At 42.5% G+C, this 21916-nt stretch overlaps 1 protein-coding gene across 1 annotated transcript in view; it reads left to right on the top strand.

Moving 5' to 3' along the window:
* The window catches only part of LOC306969876 (homeobox protein PKNOX2-like), a 226586-nt gene that overhangs the window by 123224 nt on the left and 81446 nt on the right, over nt 1-21916 (top strand). Inside the window, exon 3 of the mRNA XM_079565652.1 lies at nt 18422-18528. Coding sequence (XP_079421778.1) covers nt 18442-18528 — 87 coding nt within the window. The 5' untranslated portion in view covers nt 18422-18441. The remainder of the gene's footprint in view (nt 1-18421; nt 18529-21916) is intronic.

Raw genomic sequence — 21916 nt, 5'->3', positions numbered from 1 at the left:
ACAATCAAAGCTGAATGTGTAACACCCAAACAAGCATTAGCATAAGCACAAAGAATGGGAGGAATTGCGAGTCGGATTGGAGCGCCGGCGCCATTGTCAGCACTTGGAAAAGAAAGCAAGAGAATCTCGCAAAGTGCCGTGCCCAGGGGAGATCCCAGTGTCTTCATTACGACTCCGGGCCGTATTTGAATATGTGAAGGACATTCATTAAGAACTTCAGTGCCGGAGAATCAACTGCAAAGGTTAGAGATTTAAATCCGAGCATAAAATGTCATTGGAAATTGATAAGGACGAGTTGGAGGGGGGGGGGCATTTGAACCGAAATGAGCAAGAAGAAGAAGAAGAAGAAGAGGAAGAGGGAGCGTCAAAGAGGCAGGACTCTTAATGAAATGGCGCGTTGACATTGAGGATGCAAATCGTGATATGCTGAATAATAAAAATCCTCTTCTTAATGATCTGACACCCGCTGAGTTCACCTTGCAAACGTTAAACCTGCAGAGACACGGAAAACTTCGTATGGAGAGCATCGCTAATAGCATTTATTCACTAGATCACCTCCACTTCAGCTGTTTCTTTTTTTATTTTTATTTTTTATTCCTTTATTTAAGATTTAACAATTTTACATATTATTTTCAGGACAAATAAAGTGCATTTCATTCAAATAATACAAAGTTACAATACAGTTTACAATGTTAAAATGTCCCAGGCTGTTTTGTAATGTCCAGTGATTGTCTTCTTTTGAGTTCTGTAGAGATTTGTTTACAAACTGTTGAACTGTCTATAAAAGTCTGTGTTGTGGTTAGTTTTGATCGTGTTTTCCATATTTTTATTGCAGCTATCGCGATGACCAGTTAGAAAAGTTGAGTTTTATTTGAAGTGAAGTTTTCTTGAAAGAGTCCATAGATGACAGAGTTGTAATCAATTGTGAAAATGAGTCCGATGTTTTGTAGTTGAGTTCAGATTTCTTGAGTTCTATAACAGTCTAAAAACAGATGTTCTTGTGTTTCGTCGGCTCCCTGTTCCTCCTTATAGATACAGGCGGCATTGCGTCATAGAAGGGGGCGTGGCCAAAATATGAACTTATTTATCACATACAAATAAAGTCCAGTCTAAATCAGGTCCATATGGATTTTCATTTACAGCAGATTGGTCAGTAGGAGCGAAAACATGGCATTCGTAACTAGCGCTAGCTAGCGTTGGCATTAGCACGAGGCTAACATGAAGCATCATGTACAAATACATCATTTGAACATTTTTAAACTCTGTATAGTCCCTTTAACCTAGCTCAGCGATATCAAAGAAGCAATCTGTAGAAAGTTTAGCATTATTTGAAACGAGGTTTTGCAGTTGTTGAAATCGTTTGTAAAGAGCACTTTCTAGTGTAACACTAGCTTTTTTCTGCTGCCACTAGATGAAGGTACTGCAGCAATAGCAGCCAATGCATGGTGGTCGACAGTGCTACCTGCGGCCATTGGTTTCATCACCCTGTAGTAAAACCTGAGACGGCTTCAGGCTACATGGTGGACACAGATCATTCGTACCAGGCCAGTGAGAGGGAAGAGGCTCAAGCATGAATGGATGCAAGCTAGCGGTGGCTAATGCTGTGAAAGAATTGGTGGCAACGGTATTCTTTGTGTGTTTGAGAGATCCGTCTTGTCACAACTTTGCTGAATCAGTGACAATGAACCAACTTTTAACACCATCTCGATTCACTCTAGACCAGGGGTGCCCAAAGTGAGGCCCGCGGGCCAAATTTGGTCCGCCGGAACAATTCTGTTGGATAGAATTGGACATCTGGATAATACTAACTTACTCTCTCCCATTCATTCTCAATGGCAAATATGGATGCAGTACACGTTATGGCCACCAGTGTCAAATTGGGGGCGCTGTTTCACTCCGTTCGCAAAGTTAAGGAAACACTGTTCTGGTGTCTTGGTGTGTGTCAGTCATAGAGTGTCGTAGCATCAACTTTCCCTTTTTTCCAAATTTTATTGCAAAGGTCGTTGACAAATATGACTTATAAAAAAATGTATGCTGACCTGACACTTTCAGATTGGTCTGATATGGCATTTTCTTTGACTTAAAGAAATTAATGAGGTAAAGTCACTGTAGGTACTGCAGATGGTGTTGTTGTTTACATTTTGCACTATATTGCTACAATAATTGATTTTGTTCTACTAAAACTAGGCTTTGTAGCATGTTATTTGCATAGATCAAATTAAATGCAAATGTATACCAAAAAAAAATTAAAGTTACTTATTATTTGCAGTTATATGTGTTTAACGCTGTTTGGCCCTGCGACCCAATTTTTAATTTTGGCCCTCGGAGACAAAAAGTTCGGGCACCCCTGCTCTAGACCAATGTGTAAAAACGGCACCAAAAAGCACAGGCTCCGAGGTGTTTGAAAAACCAGAAAGCTGACAATAAAGGGCTGAATTTGTGTTCAGAAAACGAGATCAACTCACTATGTTTTTACAGAACCACTCCTTGGGTTGTGTGAATTTCTCATGAGTCTATAGTTTTGCTGCAAATTGGCATCACGCTTTTCTGAAGAAGAGCGAAAACTTAAAATATTCGAGTAATAAATGTCTAACAAGGCCCCGTGTTTAAAATCGCATGCGTTTGTCCGAACCTCCAATCGTTCATTCTCATTATTCACGGTTTTCCCTGGTCTTAAAGTTACCTTGTAAGATCCGCGCTTCACTCCTAAAACAGGACGGCGCCGGGCGAGGAGACCGATCCTCGGGCGCTGGCTAACTTATTCTTTTGTACATTTTTTACTTAAACAACCCAGCGTGTTGTATCGGGATCCTCTCGGCGCTGCATTTGCAACAACCGCCCGGATTGCGAGCAGCGGGGAGACGCGGCGAGTGGAATGGATGGAGAACTTATTTCCATCCACCCCCGGAGATGGAGAAAACCTCGGCGAACCTCAGCTCTTGCACCGGCGCCGTTAACAATGTCCACAACAAAACAGCAAAGGCCTTCAGCCGCCGTCTCTCTGAATCTACGTGGATGAGTCCAATCAACAAGAGCCGATGAATAAGTGATAGCGTGAATGGTAAGTGCGGGGCTGCCTTGGCGGAGGGTGGGCCGCTGCCGGCTCGGGTTAATGAGGCGGTCTGGGAATGTGGTCTGGGGTCTCGCGCGCTACAGTAGATCGCGCTGCCGTTTTTAGCCTGCGGGGGATTTGTAGCCCTAAGACCACTGCCGAGACTATCTTTGCCCGCGGCTGTGTACATGCGAGCAGAGGCCTTTGAGTGTTATTTGTGCTTTCGGGGGTGAGGGAGAGAGAGTGCGCGGGGATGACACTGGTCTCGGCTTGGTGTGGTAATACATTGTAATATGAGCTGCTTACGGAGAAATAGTGCAAAAATGAGAAGAGGGTGATCATTCAATAAGATCAAAGTTAAGGTCCTATACTGAGCACAATACATGTTTCCAATCTGGACACTTTAGATTAGCGTTGGTGTTCTATAATGCACGTATGGAAAACATGTAAAGGTTACTCAATCCTAATGTCTGAACCAACAAAACACCTAAATTCATCCTCTGCTTGTAACAAAACATGGTAGAGGAGACAATAGGCCGTTTAAATGATGACGCTTCCCAGCCTGGCTAACGCTAGACTAAAATCACAAGTGACATTTAGTCTGAAGACCACCATTAATTTTCTCGTAGGAAAGGTGCACTGCAAAAAGTGAATATCAAGCATTGGCTTAAATGACTTGAATTGAGGAAATGTATCTTGTTTTGAGCGGTTTTCGCTCATTTAGACACTTTTCCTGATCGGACCCAGTTTACTTTGCTTGTTTGAGGACATTTCAGAACAGTTCTAAGGTAAATCTCGCTTGAAATAAGAAAGTAAAATTGCCAATGAGACAAGAACAATGTTCTTACCCCATTGGCAAAGAAAATGACCTGAAATAAGAACAAAATGTATTGAAACGAGTCAGAAACATCTCAGAACAAGTGAAATAATCCAGGACAAATGCCCAAGAACTTCTTAACCAGTCAAAACAACTACAATTTGGATTATTGTGCTCAAATTGAGATGTTTATACTGATCTAGTTAATTTCTTTTTGCAGTGTGTGGTTTACGATCGCCGATAACCGTTTATTGGGGGCTACGAATGTCTATTATATGCGTCTGCACGAAGCCACAGCCAATCGTATCATCGTATCAGATGACGTATGACGTACCCGCTGTAAACTTTCGAGCTAGACTTTTTAGAACACGGTCTAAAGCAGGGTTTGTGTCATGGAGGACCGATTTAACTTAATTCCCAAAACGCCATGGGCCGAAACTCACAACTGTAGCCCAAAGTAAAGCAGCTTTTTTCTACAAATATAAGTTTTGCAGATAATATATGACCTCATGCGGTGTTTTTCTGGGAAATGTGGAAATGTTGACAGAATTTTCCACATTTTAGAGTCCTTTTTTTTGGTCTCGAATAGATGTTCCTTCAAAATTCTCTTGGGGGCCGAATTTGGTCCCCAGGCCTGACGTTGCCTACCCCTGGTCTAAAGCTTGATCAAAAAATAGCGTTGCGTCTGCTGCTGTCATGCAGGATCCGTAAATAAACGTTTATTTTTTTCGTCCGTAAATAAACTACACACTTCCGTAGATCGAATAGCATGTCATTGTATTGCCGTTTTTCTCAGAAACTACATTGCTTCCCTAAAACCCCTTGTTTTGAATATTCTCCAAATCAGTGGTTCTCAACTAGTGGGTCAGCACCCAAAAGTGAGTCACAGAACTAGTTTTAGTGGTTTGCAAGCCTTTCCTGCGGAACATTTCTTCAAATATTAAAAAGCTTAAAAGAAAATAACATCTATTGTAATGAGTTATTTTGATCAGAATTTTAAGAGTTCTTTTCTTTCTCTATTTCAATGCTCACGATCATGTCCATGGTTTGGAGAATAATATCAATAACTCTGAAAGGTGCATCATGATATCATGCGTGGTTGACCTTTCAGACCCAGTGGCTGTATGGGTGGTTAGGATGCCGCTTTTACTTTCCATCCTGGTAGCCAATGGGACGCTCCAGGACTGTTTTTTTAGGGTTATGGTAGGTTTCCACTGCTGATTGATCAAGAATCCATCTAGAATGCCTACGAGAAACCCTAAAAAACCTGAAATAAGATTGGTCCTGGAGTGTCATAGAGGATACCGGAATGGAAAGGCGCCATTCTAACCATAAATAAAAATAAAAAACATAAATAGTCACATATTGCACCTTTAAACAATAATTTGAAGAAAAATATAACATACACATTCGGGTCACGGCTGTCGTTGTGGGTCCCAACGACGTACCTTTTGAGAACCACTGCTTTTATCCCACTGAAACTTGCTGACCAGCCGTACTTTAAATATATTTTCTTGTTTGATAGTGTCTGTCTTTTTGCGTTGTGGTCTTTAGCTACAGCATAAACTAGAAGGACTATGTTGACTTCCCAAAGTCATACTATGGATATAGGAGCTTGTGTAAACACGTAGCATAATGCCAGCTCTCATTCTGGTGGAAAACCAAGCCATTACGGAACCAGCTCTGAACCAGCCTGGAACCAAAAATCCCCCATTGATGATCATTGGGATGAGCTGGAAAAGGCTTTGTGCAGTGGTCACACTCTCCCATCATCAATACAAGATCTCAGTGAGAAATCAATGCAACACTGGATCTTTTGGCATTGCAGAATCTTATTGAAACAATGTATGCTGGAATCAAAGGTAAAAGCATCCAACAAAATCTCAAAGCATGTGACCTTATTGGGGGGGTCCAGGTTCGAACCCGGAGCCATCTTGCTTTCAGTATTTAAAGGACCGAGTGTTCTGACTGAGGTCTTTTCAAGGAGACAGGACAAAGTGAATGGGCAGGATTCCTCAAACACGGATGAATGAAAGAAAACAAGACTCCAGGTTTGTTTTTAGTGAAGGAACTACATTTAACAAGCGTCACAGGAGCCCCTTGTAAAAAACCATTCACGACATTGATTATTTAAAAGGTAAAATTGCTTCCTGACAATTCCAGTGTCTACATTTTGACTCCGGTTGTGGCTTTGCTTATTCCCTTGACTCATTTGCCTCGCTCGCTGTTTACATCCCGAACCTTGTGCGTTTCCCGATTTTGGGACGTATTTGCACACCCCTCCACCTCCCCCCCCCCCACCCCGAGCCTTAATCTATCCCAATCTCATTACCATTCCGCCCTTCCCTCCGCCATTTTACGCGACGCCATCAAGGCCTCGCCTCCCGGTGTTTGCATTGTAAATCAGCCGCGACAATAAGGCCGTGATTAGATCCCACTCATATTCAAAAACACCTGATTTATTTATTCATCGCCCTCTCGTCGCGGGGCGTCGGAGATGCATAATATCTTGACCAAGGTGACACAGCGCCCACTTCCGAATGGTTATTCATTGGCGTCGGGCGGGTCAAGCTCTTAACCAGCCGACTCAAACAGGACGTATTAAATGAGATTTCGAGCCGGCAGTTCCGTCGCTCGTCTTCAGATTGGATCAGGCGTCTGAATGGGTTAAAAGTGGCACAATCTGTCACGCGTTCCACACTCGGAGAGCTGATTTATATCTAGCCTTGAGTGTAAAGATGGGAGCTGCCGTTTCATGAATATGCGCCAGATATTATTTATGGAAGGCTTTAGAATTACATGAAGCGGATTAGTTCGTAAAGTCGTGTACAGGTCTTAACGCTATTGTTTTAGTAATGACGTATCCATAATGTAGGTTGTGATTATTTCTTTATATCTACCTCTACGTTCCACAGCATTGTCTTTAGCACAATGAAATGAGATGGACTGTGCTTAGCGTTTTGTATCGGTTGTGCTGTGTATCATGGCATACTTCAGGCTCCAACTATACTCCAACACGGATGCATTGTGAGGTTTTTGGCAGTTCCAAATGACACCGACTACATGGATAACCTGCCGGGCCTTATTAAAACATTAATGTAGTGCATATAAGGCCATTTTATGTACCGGGATCCGTGTTGTATTGTGAGGTTGATGCAATAGATGTGAGAGTGAAGTGTAGGTCATAAAAGAAACAAAGAAAACAATGATATTTATATAATTAAATTCTGTGAAAATGTTTACAGCAGAAAGGTTCAGCCTTTGACAAGCGATCGGTGTCTATGTCAGTTTTCTCTGGGTACTACTAAAACTAAAACTACAACTAAAAACATGTACAATAGGCCAGGATGAGTGTGATTGCGAGTGCGAGTGCAGGACAATGGATGAAAATCAGCCCATGGCTATAATCCAGCGAGGTGTGTTTACGTGCAGTGTAGAGCTGCACGATTTTGACAAAAAACATAATTTTCGGACAAATATTGCAATTGGGATTCGATTTGCGTCTTAACGTGGTGGAGGGGTTTGAGCACCCGAATGATCCTGGAGCTCTGTTGTCGGGGGCTTCGTGCCCCTGGTAGGGTCTCTCATGGCAAACTGGTCCTGGGTGACGGGTCAGACAAAGAGCGGGTCAGAAGCCCCTTATGAGAGACCAGGCCCGGTTTGAACCATGAGGCCGTCCTCCTGTGGACCCACCACCTGCAGGAGGAGCCATATGAGGCTGGTGCAATGTGATTTCACGACCCGGCAACGGACAAGTGGAAGAAAATGAATGGATGGATGGACATTTACAAAATGCATAAACTAGTAAATTGATGAGTGAAGGAAGTGATGTTTCTTTTAGTCAAAAAACATATTCTTGCTCAAACTGCCCCACCTTAGAACAATACACTTTCAAAAACATTTGCATAGACATATTATTAACAAACTGTCATTCCTCACTCCTCCCCGTTTACCACAATGACCACGTTCGAGGGGGAAATCATGGCGGATTTACAGACTCTTTCTCCCCAGCTCTAAAGAAGCATGTTCCTAAAAAAAGGACTCAGCCCTTGCGTGACGTGTAGTTCGCGAAGCAGTCCGGCCCTCATCAGTACGAGATTTAGAGAAAACGTTTTTACGAAAACCAGCCTGGTTTCTTTAATTGTAAAATTAGAAACCAGGATTTCAAGTTGTTTTTAATGTGTCTAAAGTGTGATGCTTTCCAATGGGACACTAGCGGCTATATGGAGGTGCTACAGCAATGGCGGCCTCTAGTGTCGTCGCCACAAAGCAGAGCAGCCAGCTGCCATTTTTTGTATGTGGACAGCGCCCTCTGCTGGAGGAGTTTCTCTGACATTCAGAACACCTCTGGGGGACAAAATAAGTACAGCATGGAATCACAAAGCGTCTCTGTAGACACTTTAGGATCTGCTTTATGGAAACTCAGACTTTTTATCTGTAGATCAGAGGCTCCACAATCCTGATGAACATTTATCACTCAAATGCCAGAGACAGAAGAAGAAATAACAATTCAGAATCTTGAGGTTAGGTTATTGCAGTAGTCAAAACCTCGATTGCGATTCGATATCGATGAGCCTTGCAGCCCCACATGAGTCCCATGTGTGTTCATCAACATCCCAACCAAATAAACAAATAAACAAATAAAATATAGGCATTGGTATTGGTTTATAATTAATACATCTAGTTACTGGGCCTATCCACATTAGACATAAACATGAAAAGGTTTGGGGACCTTCTCCCAAGAAAATAGGATCACTAGGTTCAACATTTTGAGATTTTTTCGATCTTTAAAAATTGTCTCTCTCCCATAAAGTTACACGAGTCCTTGTCCTGTGGTTTAGTTTTGCACGATGCTGTTTCTAAACCATGAGCTAAGTCTCTCATTACTTTCTGACAACACTTTATCAGCTGCTAAATGCTTACTTTAGTCCAGCGTTTAGCTTTTTATTAGCTGCTAACAGTCTCCTCGTCTGTTTTACGGCGTTTTCCCCGTTGCTTTTGCTTTCTGTTTGTCTGGAAATGACGCTAACAATGAGAACAGTGGGGTTCAGCCAAGACTGTTAGGGTGAAGGCCAGGAAAGCACACCAGAGTTTTGAAAATATCCCATCAAACATTTGCGGCGCGTGTGGGAGGAGAGGGATCGGGCTCCCGCTGCACAGTGCACGTCACACTTGACAGACTCAATCACGTCAAACTGCCAATTCGCCGGCATATTTTTCAGTTTTTACACTTAGAGCCACAGTCCATTATCCATGCTGTGAGGCTGTGAGAGCCCGAGCGCTCGCCATCGCCACCACAGCTCTTAGCGCTCGTTCTGAAGCGTCGGAGAAGCAAAAAGAGAAGAAAGTCCTGTTTGCAGGCGTTTTTAACTGCATTAAGGCACATTAGTTTGACTGTAGCTTGAATCACGATTGCAATATGAACATTCACAGTTGTCAAATCACAAAGGCTGCTCATCTAATACTTTAAATGTTATAAAATGTTATAAAATGTTATACGTTATCCTTCAATTAGTTTAACTGTTTGTCTTTCAGTCTTCTCTCAAATGCTCCTGAAAGTGTTTTATGGCTTCTCATCTTAGAGGCTTTGTCGGCAACTACGTTTAGTAGCAGGTTTGACTTATATTGACCAATAACTACAGAAAACCTCTGCCTGCTTGATCAGTCTGGTCCAGCCTGCTGCTGAAAGAGTCTTAGGTGCTGACGAAGCCTCTTCTCAGCGCTGCCAGTTTAGGTCACGGCTTGAGATCATGAAGTTTAAAGAAGGCTAAAAACAATAGTTATGATTGTCCCACAATGATAAGCCATGATCAAAAAATAAGTGAATTTGTTGCATATTAAAGCTGGGCTGGGGCTGGGGAACCATCTTAAAATAAAAAGGCTTTAATTTATGAGGCTTGTTAATGAAACTAAAGGGCAAATCAACTTTTTCTATATATTGGATGATTTTAGAGTATTTTCTGCTGTTCCCACCTTATCCCACCTTTATATATTGAAGTATATTTTGCACTTATACAGTATAGATCGAGCTACATTCCCACCCTCACCTATTGTCATGAGATTTGGGTTGAAAGGACAAGGTCACGGATACAAGCGGCCGAAATGATCTTCCTTTGCAGGGTGGCTGGGCGCACCCTTCGAGATCGGGTGAGGAGCTCAGTTATCCGTGAGGAGCTCGGAGTCGCTGCTCCTTCACGTCGAATGGAGCAGCTGAGGTGGTTAGGGCAACTGTTCCATAGCCTCCTGGTGGGGGGATGTTCCAGGCATGTCCTATTGGGAGGAGGCCTCGTGGAAGACCCAGGACATGCTGGTGGGACTATGTCTTCGAGCTGGCCTGGTGTGGCCTCGGGGTCAGAACAGCAGGATGGATGGATGGATGGATGGATGGATGGATGGATAGTCTAAAACCATGTGTGTACTGCCCCTTCATGGCTAAAACGTATTTTGATTTTCGTGAACCTCTACGTTTACGAAAAAGTGGAGGTTTGACCTTCCCCGATCGCGCTCAGGAAAGGAGGAAGCGGAAGTGTAGGTTTATTACATTTACAAAGCAGTAGGAGCGAGTGTCATTAGCACTTAGCGATGTTAGCTACTTGAGCCGTCCAGCTCCTTTTGCCGCGGCAATTTCAAACTGCACATGTGGGTGGCGTTTGGTCTTTTGTTGCTCTCTAAGAATCTCAGCCTGGTGGTTCTTGGTCGTCCCTACATCTGAATTTGATCTAATGAAGGTTTATGAGCTCGAGGTCCTTCAAAACTGACTGAATGTTATGTTACAGTCAATTCTACCTTTATAAACGTGCGTTAATCATGAAATCTTTCTGAAACACTTGTGTACTTTACATTATATTCCAGTGGAGCAAAGGCTTCAGACTTCACCCCAGAATGTGAGCAGATTTATTTTACATTTCAATGGCGGAACTAAAGCCGGGGTGAAACCGCACTCGCGCCACGCTCTAACCTTACATCAATACGGCCCCGTCCCGCCATTCTACGCCGCGGAATCGTCGGAAAATTGAATGTTGAATAGGAAGCGCCGGATCCGATGAAAGAGCAGAACTGCCTCAAATTCAGCCCAAGCCTTTGATGTTTGTGGGAATAATTTTATGCCTACTTCTCTCTTTTCTCTTCCCCCTTCCATTTTGTGCTTGCTTTTGAATTTTGATTGCGACTACAGGCGTTTTTCGATTGATATGCATTCTGAACTGCTGTAATAATTCTCAGGCCTTTGTCGGGGAACAAACATGTCATCTGTTTGTAAAATGAATGGAGGAGCAGTGTCGACCACACACACACACACCGGTGGCAGGTTCAGAGAGATGTTACCTGGGGTTTTTTGAAATTAGTTTCTTTTTACAGAGAGGGCTAACTTTTAAAATTGTTTTATAGAAAAAAACCTTCAACAATAGTCTTTTTCCCCCCCTTCATTAGCATTCAGAAATAACTCTTCCTTTGAGTGAAGAAGTCCAGGAAACAGACAGAACTGTGATTTGAAGTGTTGCTACAAAAAAGGATTGACTCTGAGCTAATGTGATTTGTTGCTTGTGCTAAAGTATGTTAGAATTTTGCATTATTTTAATCCTTGCTGGCCATGAAGGAAACAGATAAACAAACAGTTAGCTGATGATCTAAAGGTCTTTGAGCAGCATTTGAGCCCGACAAATCCAGACCCAAAAGTGCTCCTCAAACTTGGCTTCTTGTGCTTCTCGGTGGTGCTTTAATAATGCATTGTGAGGTGTTTTTCAGGTTTAGACCCGGTTTAGACATACTGGGTAATTCCGACCCCTTTTAGCCCCGGTTTAGCCTTGATGTAGACCTGGTGGTACGTGGAAGGTAAAATATTTGATGAGGTGGAAGAGTTTGACCATTTTACTCGTGTTACTCGTATTTGGATACATTTTCACTTTTGGCATATTTCTTTACCTTTCGTCGGGTTAAAGGAACAGTTCATTTATACCTGTCTGGTCTTCACGAGTGCCCTCAGTCACGTAAACACAGCACAGCGTTAGCATTTAGCCTCTCCTCCTCTCCTCAATAGCTAACGAGGTCAAGATAGAAGCTACCGAGCTCTTCCACGTTTTCCCTATTTTAAATATGGTTACGTGAAGTGTTACACGATAAAGTATAATTACACAAAATCAAACAATGTGGATTTTCTAAGCGGATAAAAAGGGGAACTATATTGTAAGGCGTAGTAATACCTGGAGTAGTTCGCAATCCACCCAGTAAAGTGAAGATGTTACTGCGCGGATGTCGAACTACTACGCATCAACCTGTCTAAGCTCAGGTAACAATATATCTCAGTATGCAAAAAACGGAGGCCTAGACACTAGGGCTGTACTGAGTAACTTGTTTACCTCAATGAATCCTTTGCGTAGTCCCTTTGGGGGTAATACAAGTGTTAATGGGATGATTGGAGGGTCTTTCATCTCCCCCTGGTGTCTCTGGCCAGAAAACCACACTTACAACTTCACTGCCACCGGGTTGGAGACGCCAATACACACTAATGGAATCACGACGAAGAAGCTAACAGGCTAACGGGCAAAGCTAACTGCGGGCTAGCGTCACTTAAACAGTATTTACAGCCAAGTTTGAGTAAAAAAAAAAATCTCTATTGTGTAATTGGATGTACAATATCCCTCTCTCTCTCACGGACAATTAACGAGTACAAGCTACGACACCTGCAGTGGCGCTTATGGCCTCTAGGGGCATGAGTTACTTAGTTCTGCTTTAATCGCTTGGCTGTGAAAGTAAAATTGTGTTTTTCAAAACGTTTTCCCACATAAAGCTAAAGTGATGCTTTGTCTATAGGAGGCTCTTAGTGCTACAGCTGACCTTGTTTTGCTCAAAGCTGCACATGAACACAAGCACAGGTTTCTGTGAACATTCATCATTTGGAAGCTCAGAACCTCCATAGTTCAGCCATGTAGCTGTAGCGACTGGAGGCTGCACTGGCTCTGATTGGGACTTTTGTCGGTGACAGGAGCTGGGATTCAGGAAGTTTATTTCAAAACTGGTTTAAACTATAGGATCTGGCAGCAATGAGAGTGGAGCTCATTCCCTTTTCTGATTGGATAACTGTCCTGAGACTCAGACAGATCATATTTATGCAGTTTACAATGTACAAAACACCCTGCAAACCCTCACTTTGTACAGTTTTTCATCAAAGATAAAAACATTTCATGTAATTTTTGCTCCTTTTGAGTCAAAACAGGAAACGATTAATCAATTACCAAAACAGTTGTAAACTTTATTGTAGTAATCGATTTCAGCCCTACTTTAAGCTCTTAATATGAGAATTTCAGACGTCTAAGGGGAAAAGGAATGGGATTGGACTGTAATGAATAAAATGACACAAATCACTTAGGTACATGCAGAAGAACTTACCTCTGTCTCGTTCTATTTGTGCCGTAATGTTTGTTTTATGATAGATTTTCCACAAAAATCATGCACCATCCCTTGACTTCCTGGGCACATTCTTGTATTTGTTGTAAATACATCCACGCTCCAGCAGCCGGGGCTCGGCGCGCATCTGCGCCCGTGTTTCGGTGTATATTTATAGACGCATGATTGCTCGCACAGATTCGGCGCTCGGTGGCCCCCGTTCCTTCGAGGGATTGGCGAAACTTGAGAGGCCGCCTAAAATACTGCGGCGGTAATTGGAATGGCTTTATCTTCAGTCTCATCAATTAATGTGCAATTTTCCATTTAATCACTAACACGCTCCCTGCATTTGCAATTAAAATGAGCGCTGATAACGGGAGGAGATGCCTTTCAGCTGATACGGGCTGGAACGGGAACAGAAAAGGCAGAAGACGCAATCAGTACACAAAATGACTCTCCCGAGCAGCCTCGCAAACAAGCGGCAAACAGAATATTATGCAGCGCCGGATTCTTAGGCAGCAGCAGCAGCGCGGCGAGATAAAACCCCCAAAATTAGGAAACTAAACCCATCATTCAGGGGAGACTGTTTGGCACGGGTTGGTTGTCAAATCAGTTTGTTTTTTTAGCCACACTAGGGGGCGCTGTGACTCGGTATTCTTCATCAAGTTTAACAAAGTAAGACAAATCACCTCCTCATTGAGTGAATACATTTTTAACTGTCTGATGTTGTTTTAAAAGCGTGTAGGAGAGTAGTTTCTGAAAAATATATCTTAATATCTAACAAAAGGCTGCAGGTTGTAGCTTCGACTTGAACAGTAATTTAGCTTTCAAGCTTACTTTTATGATTAATTGATTGGCTGTCACTGGTGTAGGAAAATGTTATTTTTTTAATTTTTTTAACACATAGCGAAAGTGACGCCACTTGTGGACGTATTGATGGAGTAAACTTAAAGGGGCTGGATGCAAGTTCGCCATTTTATACTCACTACTGCCACCTCAGGCCATATTTGTAACTGCACCTTCTATATTAAGCTCGTGCATGACGGCAATTCGGACCCGAAGGGACACCTTTTTGAGTGTCTGAGCTCATTCTACACATTAGGGCATGGCTGGAACATGTAGGGGGATGATAATACTTAGTTTTAACATTTTTAAACTCTCTATAGTCCCTTTAAAGTTAATGTGTGTAGGAGGCTCATAGCACTAATTCTGCTTTCTGATTGGATGAGACACAGACAGATATTTATGAAATTTACAATGTACAAAACACTACATACAAACAAAGTAGGCTTTCATCAAAAAAACTACACTTTCATGTCATTTTTGCAACGTAAGACCACGAACTATGGGGAATTCAAAGAAATCACCCCTGATCCCAGATACTGTTCTTTGTAAAGACGAGGAAAATGTGTGTTAAAGCAATGTCTGTTTCATGAAATGTATGTGATTTCTGTGGCTCGTCCATCTTTAACATGCAAGATGATGTTTAACCTCTTACCAACCGCCTAAACCAAATGCATTCTGTCCTCTTTTGGCTGTGTAACACCTCATTTGAAAGCTAAGACCCACAAAACTGACCTTTTTCCTCGCGATGTTGCTGTGTTGTGTCACCTTTTGTATATTTTTTTAATGTATTTATTTTTTTCATTTTTGTGACATTTTTGTGACATTTTTGTGTCATTTTTGTTACTTTTTGGTTGAGCTTTTTGTCACTTTTTGTTGAATTTTTGTTATTTTTTTGTTGAGTTTTTGTGACATTTTTGTCGAGTTTTTGTTGCATTTTTGTCACATTTTTGTTGAGTTTTTGTTACATTTTTGTTAAATTTTTGTCACAATTTTGTTGAATTTTTGTCACAATTTTGTTGAATTTTTGTCACAATTTTGTTGAATTTTTGTCACATTTTTGTTGAATTTTTGTCACATTTTTGTTGAATTTTTGTCACAATTTTGTTGAATTTTTGTCACTTTTTTGTTGAATTTTTGTCACTCTTTGGTTGAGTTTTTGTGACATTTTTGTTGAATTTTTGTGACGTTTTTGTTGCTTTTTGGTTGAGCTTTTTATCACTTTTTGTTGATTTTTTTAATTTTTTTGTTGAGTTTTTGTGACATTTTTGTTGAATTTTTGTCACATCTTTGTTGAATTTTTGCCACATTGTTGGTGCTTTTTTCCCCACAAATCTTTTTTATTAGCGTAAAGCCAAACTGGAGAAAATGGGATCCGTTCAGGTGGGAGTTAAGAGGTTAATGGCCACTGTAGGAGTTGTCAAAAGTGACTTGGACTTTCCTGTCCTCCTGTTCCTCAATGATCTTCCACATTACCACAGTCTCTCCTCTGCACACTTACTGTCCGGTCTTTCCTCTCTGAGCTCAGGTGGATTTGCCCGTACCGTCTTCATTTCCTGAGGCAGTGGTCGTGCTAAGCGGATGCCGGGGCCTGTGCCACCGCTACCTCATAATCACGCCTCTTCCTGCGGGTCAATAGCATTAGGTCCAAGTGCACCGGCCCATTGTAATTATCGCTCGCCTTTCATGACCCCGCGAGTGACATATTGAGCTGTTTGGCACTACCTCCAAGTCAATCCATCCATTTCACTTACAGATTTTCTTCATTTAAAGCCATGGACCTTAGAGAAATTACAAATATAATGCTTAATAAGTACCGCGTCCCCTCTTGGTTAATCCCTCCAATGCTTCCTTCGATAGGTTATCCGTAGCTCGGGGATAAAGGAGCCAGCCCGCTGCGCTCACCTATACGCCGGGCCGTCCATGGGGGGTCCGCCTCGGTGCGTGCGGTGGGGCGCGCTAACGTCGCCCTGAGCCAATTAGCTCCAGAGCCGGGGCGGGGCGGCAGGTTTACAGCGGCGTTCCGCAGGGTACGGCCCTCAGCCCGGTGGGGTCCCGGCCAATGGCAATTAGCCCAGCGACGAGAGCCCTAATTAGCTCCTTTTGATTGGTCGGTAACAGCGCAACAAACACCCGACACACAGAGACAAGGTGACCCCGGCGCACGGCGTTGTTTCAGAGGCGGCGGTAATTAGCAAACAGGCATGGCGGTCCGTAAATTGGTAAACAAGTAGTCGGTTTGTTTGCGCCGTCATTACGAACCCGCTGGTGTGGAAGGATTTCTGTGAACGCTGGAGAAGTGACCGTCTTAGAAATGGCTTGGATCAAGGTTCTTTATGTTGAATTTGAGTCAGTTTGAACTCATCAAGATACAAACGCTAAAGCCGATGGAACAAGCACAAATCCCACTTCAAATCACACACATTTTTTTCACCTCTGAATTAAGAAAATCTGTACTTGTTCCATTGGCAATAAGAGGTTTTATAGCACGGTCAGTGATTATTCCAAGGCATGCATTATTTACTTGTAACCGCACACGTACTCCTGTAGTTGAATCACTGGGAAAGATACAGGCATCTCTGGAATCACACAGTTAAGGGGGAAAACAATTTGGAGAAAAATCTAAACTTTCTCTAATTATTCAAAAACTACTTTAACGAACGCTGAAATATGAATACAGTTTTCTACTAAATAAAGATACAAAGACATGGAGAGGAGCAAAGTGGCTCAACAGCCCATAAATACCTAAGAAACGGAGAATACTAACTTGATGCTACATGTTAGCATTGGGTTAATGCTAAGGGTTAGCTAGCGCTAGCCACGACTGCCGTTTTTCTCACTTCTACTGCTGTGAAAATATCCATACGGACCCGATTTGCACTTGACTTTATTTATGTATGTCATTTCTTCCATAATATGATTATTCTTTTTCTGATGAAGGGCCCCATCATTGAGCGTGTGTTTCATTCGTAGACGCTCACTGTAATAATACAATACAATACACTGATAGGACTGAGCGATGTTCACCAAAATGAATAGCTCAATGTTATTGGGGACATTCTCAAGTATTAATTAATCGGAAATGCCCTCAAACAAACAAAATAATCATACATTTCTGAAAACCACTCATAACACGATTAATATTCTCAGTTCAAGTCATTTAAACCCATGCTGGAACCAGTATTTATTATATTAAATATTACAGTGAACAAAACTGTTTTCAGCCGGATCTTAGTTATTTAAACTAGGCTCTTGTCTCACATCATTACGAAGCCTTTTCCAGATTTGAGCAGAAAACTGGAATTCAGCCTCTTTGTGTTTAGTCTTGACTCTGGGACCAACGGGACGTCACTCCCTGAGCTTCTCAGGGCCCGTATTGGGTCATATGACTCTAACGTGTCAGACCATGAAGGGACATACAGTGGGAGGAGAAAGTGAGTACACGGATTGGAATTTCTTACCTTTCTTCCTAAATTTGTCATAGAATATGGTCTGAACTTTATTCAAATCACAAGAATGATTAAACAAAGTCTGCTTGAACTAATACCACCCATTTTTTTTGGCCATAACATGTAAACATTCACAGGACAGGGAGGAATGAGTAAGTACAGCGCCTGAATCTCGCTGAACTGCAGCAGTTTTGTAAAGAGGAAGGGTCCAAGATTCATCCTGATTATTGTGAACGTCTAATCTGCAACTACAGGAAAGCAGTTACTGCTACAAAAGAAGAGTCATTCATCTTTACAAAACGGTTGGAGTTCAGTCAGGTGGATACTTATTTATTCCAGACTCTTCTGTGAATGTTTACATGTTATGGCCATTAAAATCATGAATCATTCTTGTGATTTTAATAAAGATCAACCCACATTTTACGACCAACTTGAGAAATTCCATATGGTGTACTCACTTTTTCCTCTCACTGTAAAGCTGCAGAGACCTGAGCACTGGACTAATACAATCATGCATTTGCTACCATTCTATATTCCACCATTTGGACACATTTTGAAGTTAGAAAAGTCCACTTTTTTCACATGTGCAGTATTTCAAGAGGAGGAGCCACTTCAACACTATGTCACACAGCTCCTAAACAGTATCAGACCAGGGACGACTCATTTGAAAGCTTCACCTCTCCAGTTTCCCAAACAAAAACACCTGGTTCGCCTATGCCCATGCACGAAGGCAGAAAGTCCAGAGAAATAAACGAGTCAATGGAGACCGAGAGGTGTTTCTATTATTCAGTCGTTGCAGCAGCCGGTGGACAGTGTGTGAGAACCGCCGCTCTCGCCTCATGCTACATTCATGTTGTTTTTCTTGTGTTTTCCCTGCAGCCTGAATGTGAAGCAATCCCATGATGCAACATGTGTCCCAGGCACCAGCAGTGACAATGATGGCCACCCAGAGTGTTCCTCCACCATCGTATCAGGAGAGCCAACAGGTCAGACGCTTTACTGCACACAGAGGCTGCACAATTACACAAAATCAAAGGGAAATCACAGTTTTAATGGAAAGATCATGTATAAAACCTGCTAACCCTGACATTTAGATCTCTATATTTGTATTTGTATTCCACACTTCTCTCAATTGTTAATGCTGCTTTGGTTGTTTCTTCTTCTACTGCTGAAGGAAATTCTCATAGCCCATAAACAGGACACTGTTGGAGGAGGGATTTTTATAGGAGCTAATGATGAATAAGACATTAGTGTGTGTGTTTTTTATACGTTTTGTAAGAGTCATGAACTTGAGCAGCAATCGGCCAAGTGTTGTTTTAAAGCTGCAGAAAAATAATGAGGCCCAACATGCAACAGAAGACTGGAATGTATAGATGTCTGGATCAGTTAGGCTCCTCTTTTGGTGCAAAAATGTCATACACATTAAGAGAGAAAAGAAAATACGAGCCCAAAGAGGAGTGGGAAGGGAAATAATATAAAAACAAGTAAAAAGTAGGCAAATGGAAACTGCTTTGTGCTGTAACTTTTCTTTAAAAGAGAAGAATATTTAGTTGTGATGAATGAGTATGTGTTGCCGTAGTGATGAGCCATAAACCCTCATAAACCATCACAGGATCCTTCATAGAAACCACCGACAAATGCACACGGACCCGTTACATTTAACCTTTATCCCCATACAAAAGAATAGGGAAGACAGGCGCAATACAAAAACATGGCGAGGTATGTCCTGTCCTTTTCTGTGGTGTTTAGTGACCATTGGATCTGTATCTGACTCCATGCAAAGCAGAAACTTAACTGAATTCGATTTAGCATTTAGCTCAGAGGACACTTTTCAACGCTAATTTGTATCTAAATGCATTGGTTTTTATATAGAGCTTTTCTGGACACTCCAAGACGCTTTACATTGCACTATTGGTTCACTCCGTACTCGGTACATACCCTGGGGTAGACTGACGGAAGCGAGGCAACCAGTCTGCACCATCGGCCCCTCCGACCACCACCAACCACTCGCTACATTCGCTAGGCTTCCTGGTGTTTCCCAAACGGTCTCCCATCCAAGTCCTGCCAGGCCCTTCCCTGCTTAGCTTCCGAGGTCTGACGGGATTGGGCAGAGCAAAGGCAATGTGGCCACGAAAAAAGTAAAATCTCAAAAAGTCTGTATGTTCAATCAATCGTTTAAAATTAAGTATTTTCCTCCCCCTACATGTTCCAGCCATGTCCTAATGTGTAGATTGAGCTCAGACCTGCCTCTAAAATCCTGCACTCAAAAAGGTGTTACTTTGGGTCCGAAGTGCCGTCATGCACAAGCTTAATATAGAAATTGCAGTTACGTGTAAGACCAGAGGTGGCAGTAGTGAGTATAAAATGACCAACTTGTATCTAGTCCCTTTAGTGTTTGGTGCAGCCCTGTGAACCCAGTAAGGGCGGCACCAAACATTAAAGTAATGAAACTAAACAATAATGTCATAATGTCCAAACAGAGCCAACAGTCTTCACCGTGTTCCAGAGTGTGCTATGGGGTGCCACAGGGTTTAGTGTTCAGGCCAGTTTTATTTATTATTTACATTCATGAATGATTTCTAACCAACGGAATTGGTCCGACGGGCCAAATTTGGCACTTTGGGCACCCCCTGTTCTACACATTGGCCATGGGTGTTTTCCAGCCCAGGTACTTTATATAAATTATTATAAATTGGTTTTATATAGTGCTTTTCTGGACATTCAAAGACGCTTTACATTGCACTACTCATTCACTCCATACTCGGTGGTGGTAAGCTACTATTGTAGACACAGCTGCCCTGGGGTAGACTGACGGAAACGAGGCAACCAGTCTGCGCCATCGGCCCCTCCGACCACCACCAACCACTCACTCACTCACTACATTCGCTAGGCTTCCTGGTGTTACCAAACGGTCTCCCATCCAAGTACCGACCAGGCCCTCCCTGTTTAGCTTCCAAGGTCTGACGGGATTGGGCAGAGCAAAGGCGGTGTGGCCATACTTCCTACTGAATGCTCTAGATCTGGAGCTGGAGCATCTTTCAGGGCGCTCCAGCTAAGCTTTGCATGTAGAAACAAAAGATCAGACCCATAATCTTTCAGAATTTGATGGCTAAAGCTAACGGCTGTAAGAGAAATGCATTGACTCTGAAAAGTTTCCCGGATTAGCCAACTTGCTAACTGTCCGCATACGTTAAGCTCGAACGCTTCTCCTTTCTGTTTCCATGGCGTTGATCACTTCACCATCGACATGTCTCTATTCCGTTAGCTCAACATACATGCACCTTGTTTCTAGCGCCTGTAATTGCCCCTGCTGCCAGTTTAAAAGCGCCTTCTTTACTCATCAAGTCTGTTTTAAATGCGCATATATTAACTTAAACGATAAAACATGAGATATCAATGCTGAAATGCCAAAAGTAGCTTCATAAGACACAATTACGCATGATACGTGTCCACTTAAAGATTTAGACCTAATTTACATCCAAACCAATCCCGGGTAAGCTCCTTCCTCGCTGTCAGGCCGGTGTTGTTGTATTAGTATTGACTGCACTTAGCCTGTTAATTACCTTTTCCCAGACAGACTCGTTAGCCGGGGCTTGTTCTACCTCTGCGTCTCGGGAGATGTGTGTCGTTGAGTCACCGCGGAGTCTCCCGGCCCCGGCTGTAACATGAGAACACAAGCTCCGCCGCCGCCGCCGCCGCCGCTCTCTGTGTTTACAGCGTCCGCGGATTGGAGCAGCCGCAGTGACGCGCTGAGCTGCTGGGAAGTTGTTGGCAACAAAGCCGTGATTGGTTCATTAGCTGTTCTTTAGTTCATATGTGCTAATTTGTCCGATAGAATGTGTCGCGGTGAAGCAATTAGCCTCACACTTCGGCAGGATGTATTGATTAACCTGTAAAGAGGCTCGGTGTGAGAGCCGTCTGCGAAATCCTGCAAAGTGAATCGCACTTGAATAGAAGTTGCAATCGGACTGGTCCCAGTTTTGCAAATCTGCATTTTTTTTTAAGGTAATATTTCTTCATTATCTCATCTCCATTATGGATTGGGTGTATAAAACGTGATTTATTTTCATATAAGTTTACTGCATGAGAGAAATGTCAGTTTATACACAACAAGACGCCATAGGGAAATGATATATCGTTGATCACAGAGCATGTGAGAATAGCAGGTTGGGATGAATGTTTGAGTTTAAGTTTAAAGGGGCTAGATGCAAGTTTGTAATTTCATGCTCACTACTGCCACCTCAGGTCTTATGTGCAACTGCAGCTTCTATATTAAAGAGGGGGTATTATGCTTTTTTCAATCACATAGCACCAGTCTATATCACACTACAATGATGACCGAACCTTCTGTTGGTCTGTAAATGCAGTAAATTA

The sequence above is a fragment of the Gobius niger genome (assembly GCF_951799975.1).
Source record: "Gobius niger genome assembly, chromosome: 11".
Taxonomy (NCBI): domain Eukaryota; kingdom Metazoa; phylum Chordata; class Actinopteri; order Gobiiformes; family Gobiidae; genus Gobius; species Gobius niger.
Note: the sequence above shows the minus strand (reverse complement) of the source record. Positions and strands in the feature narration are given on the sequence as shown.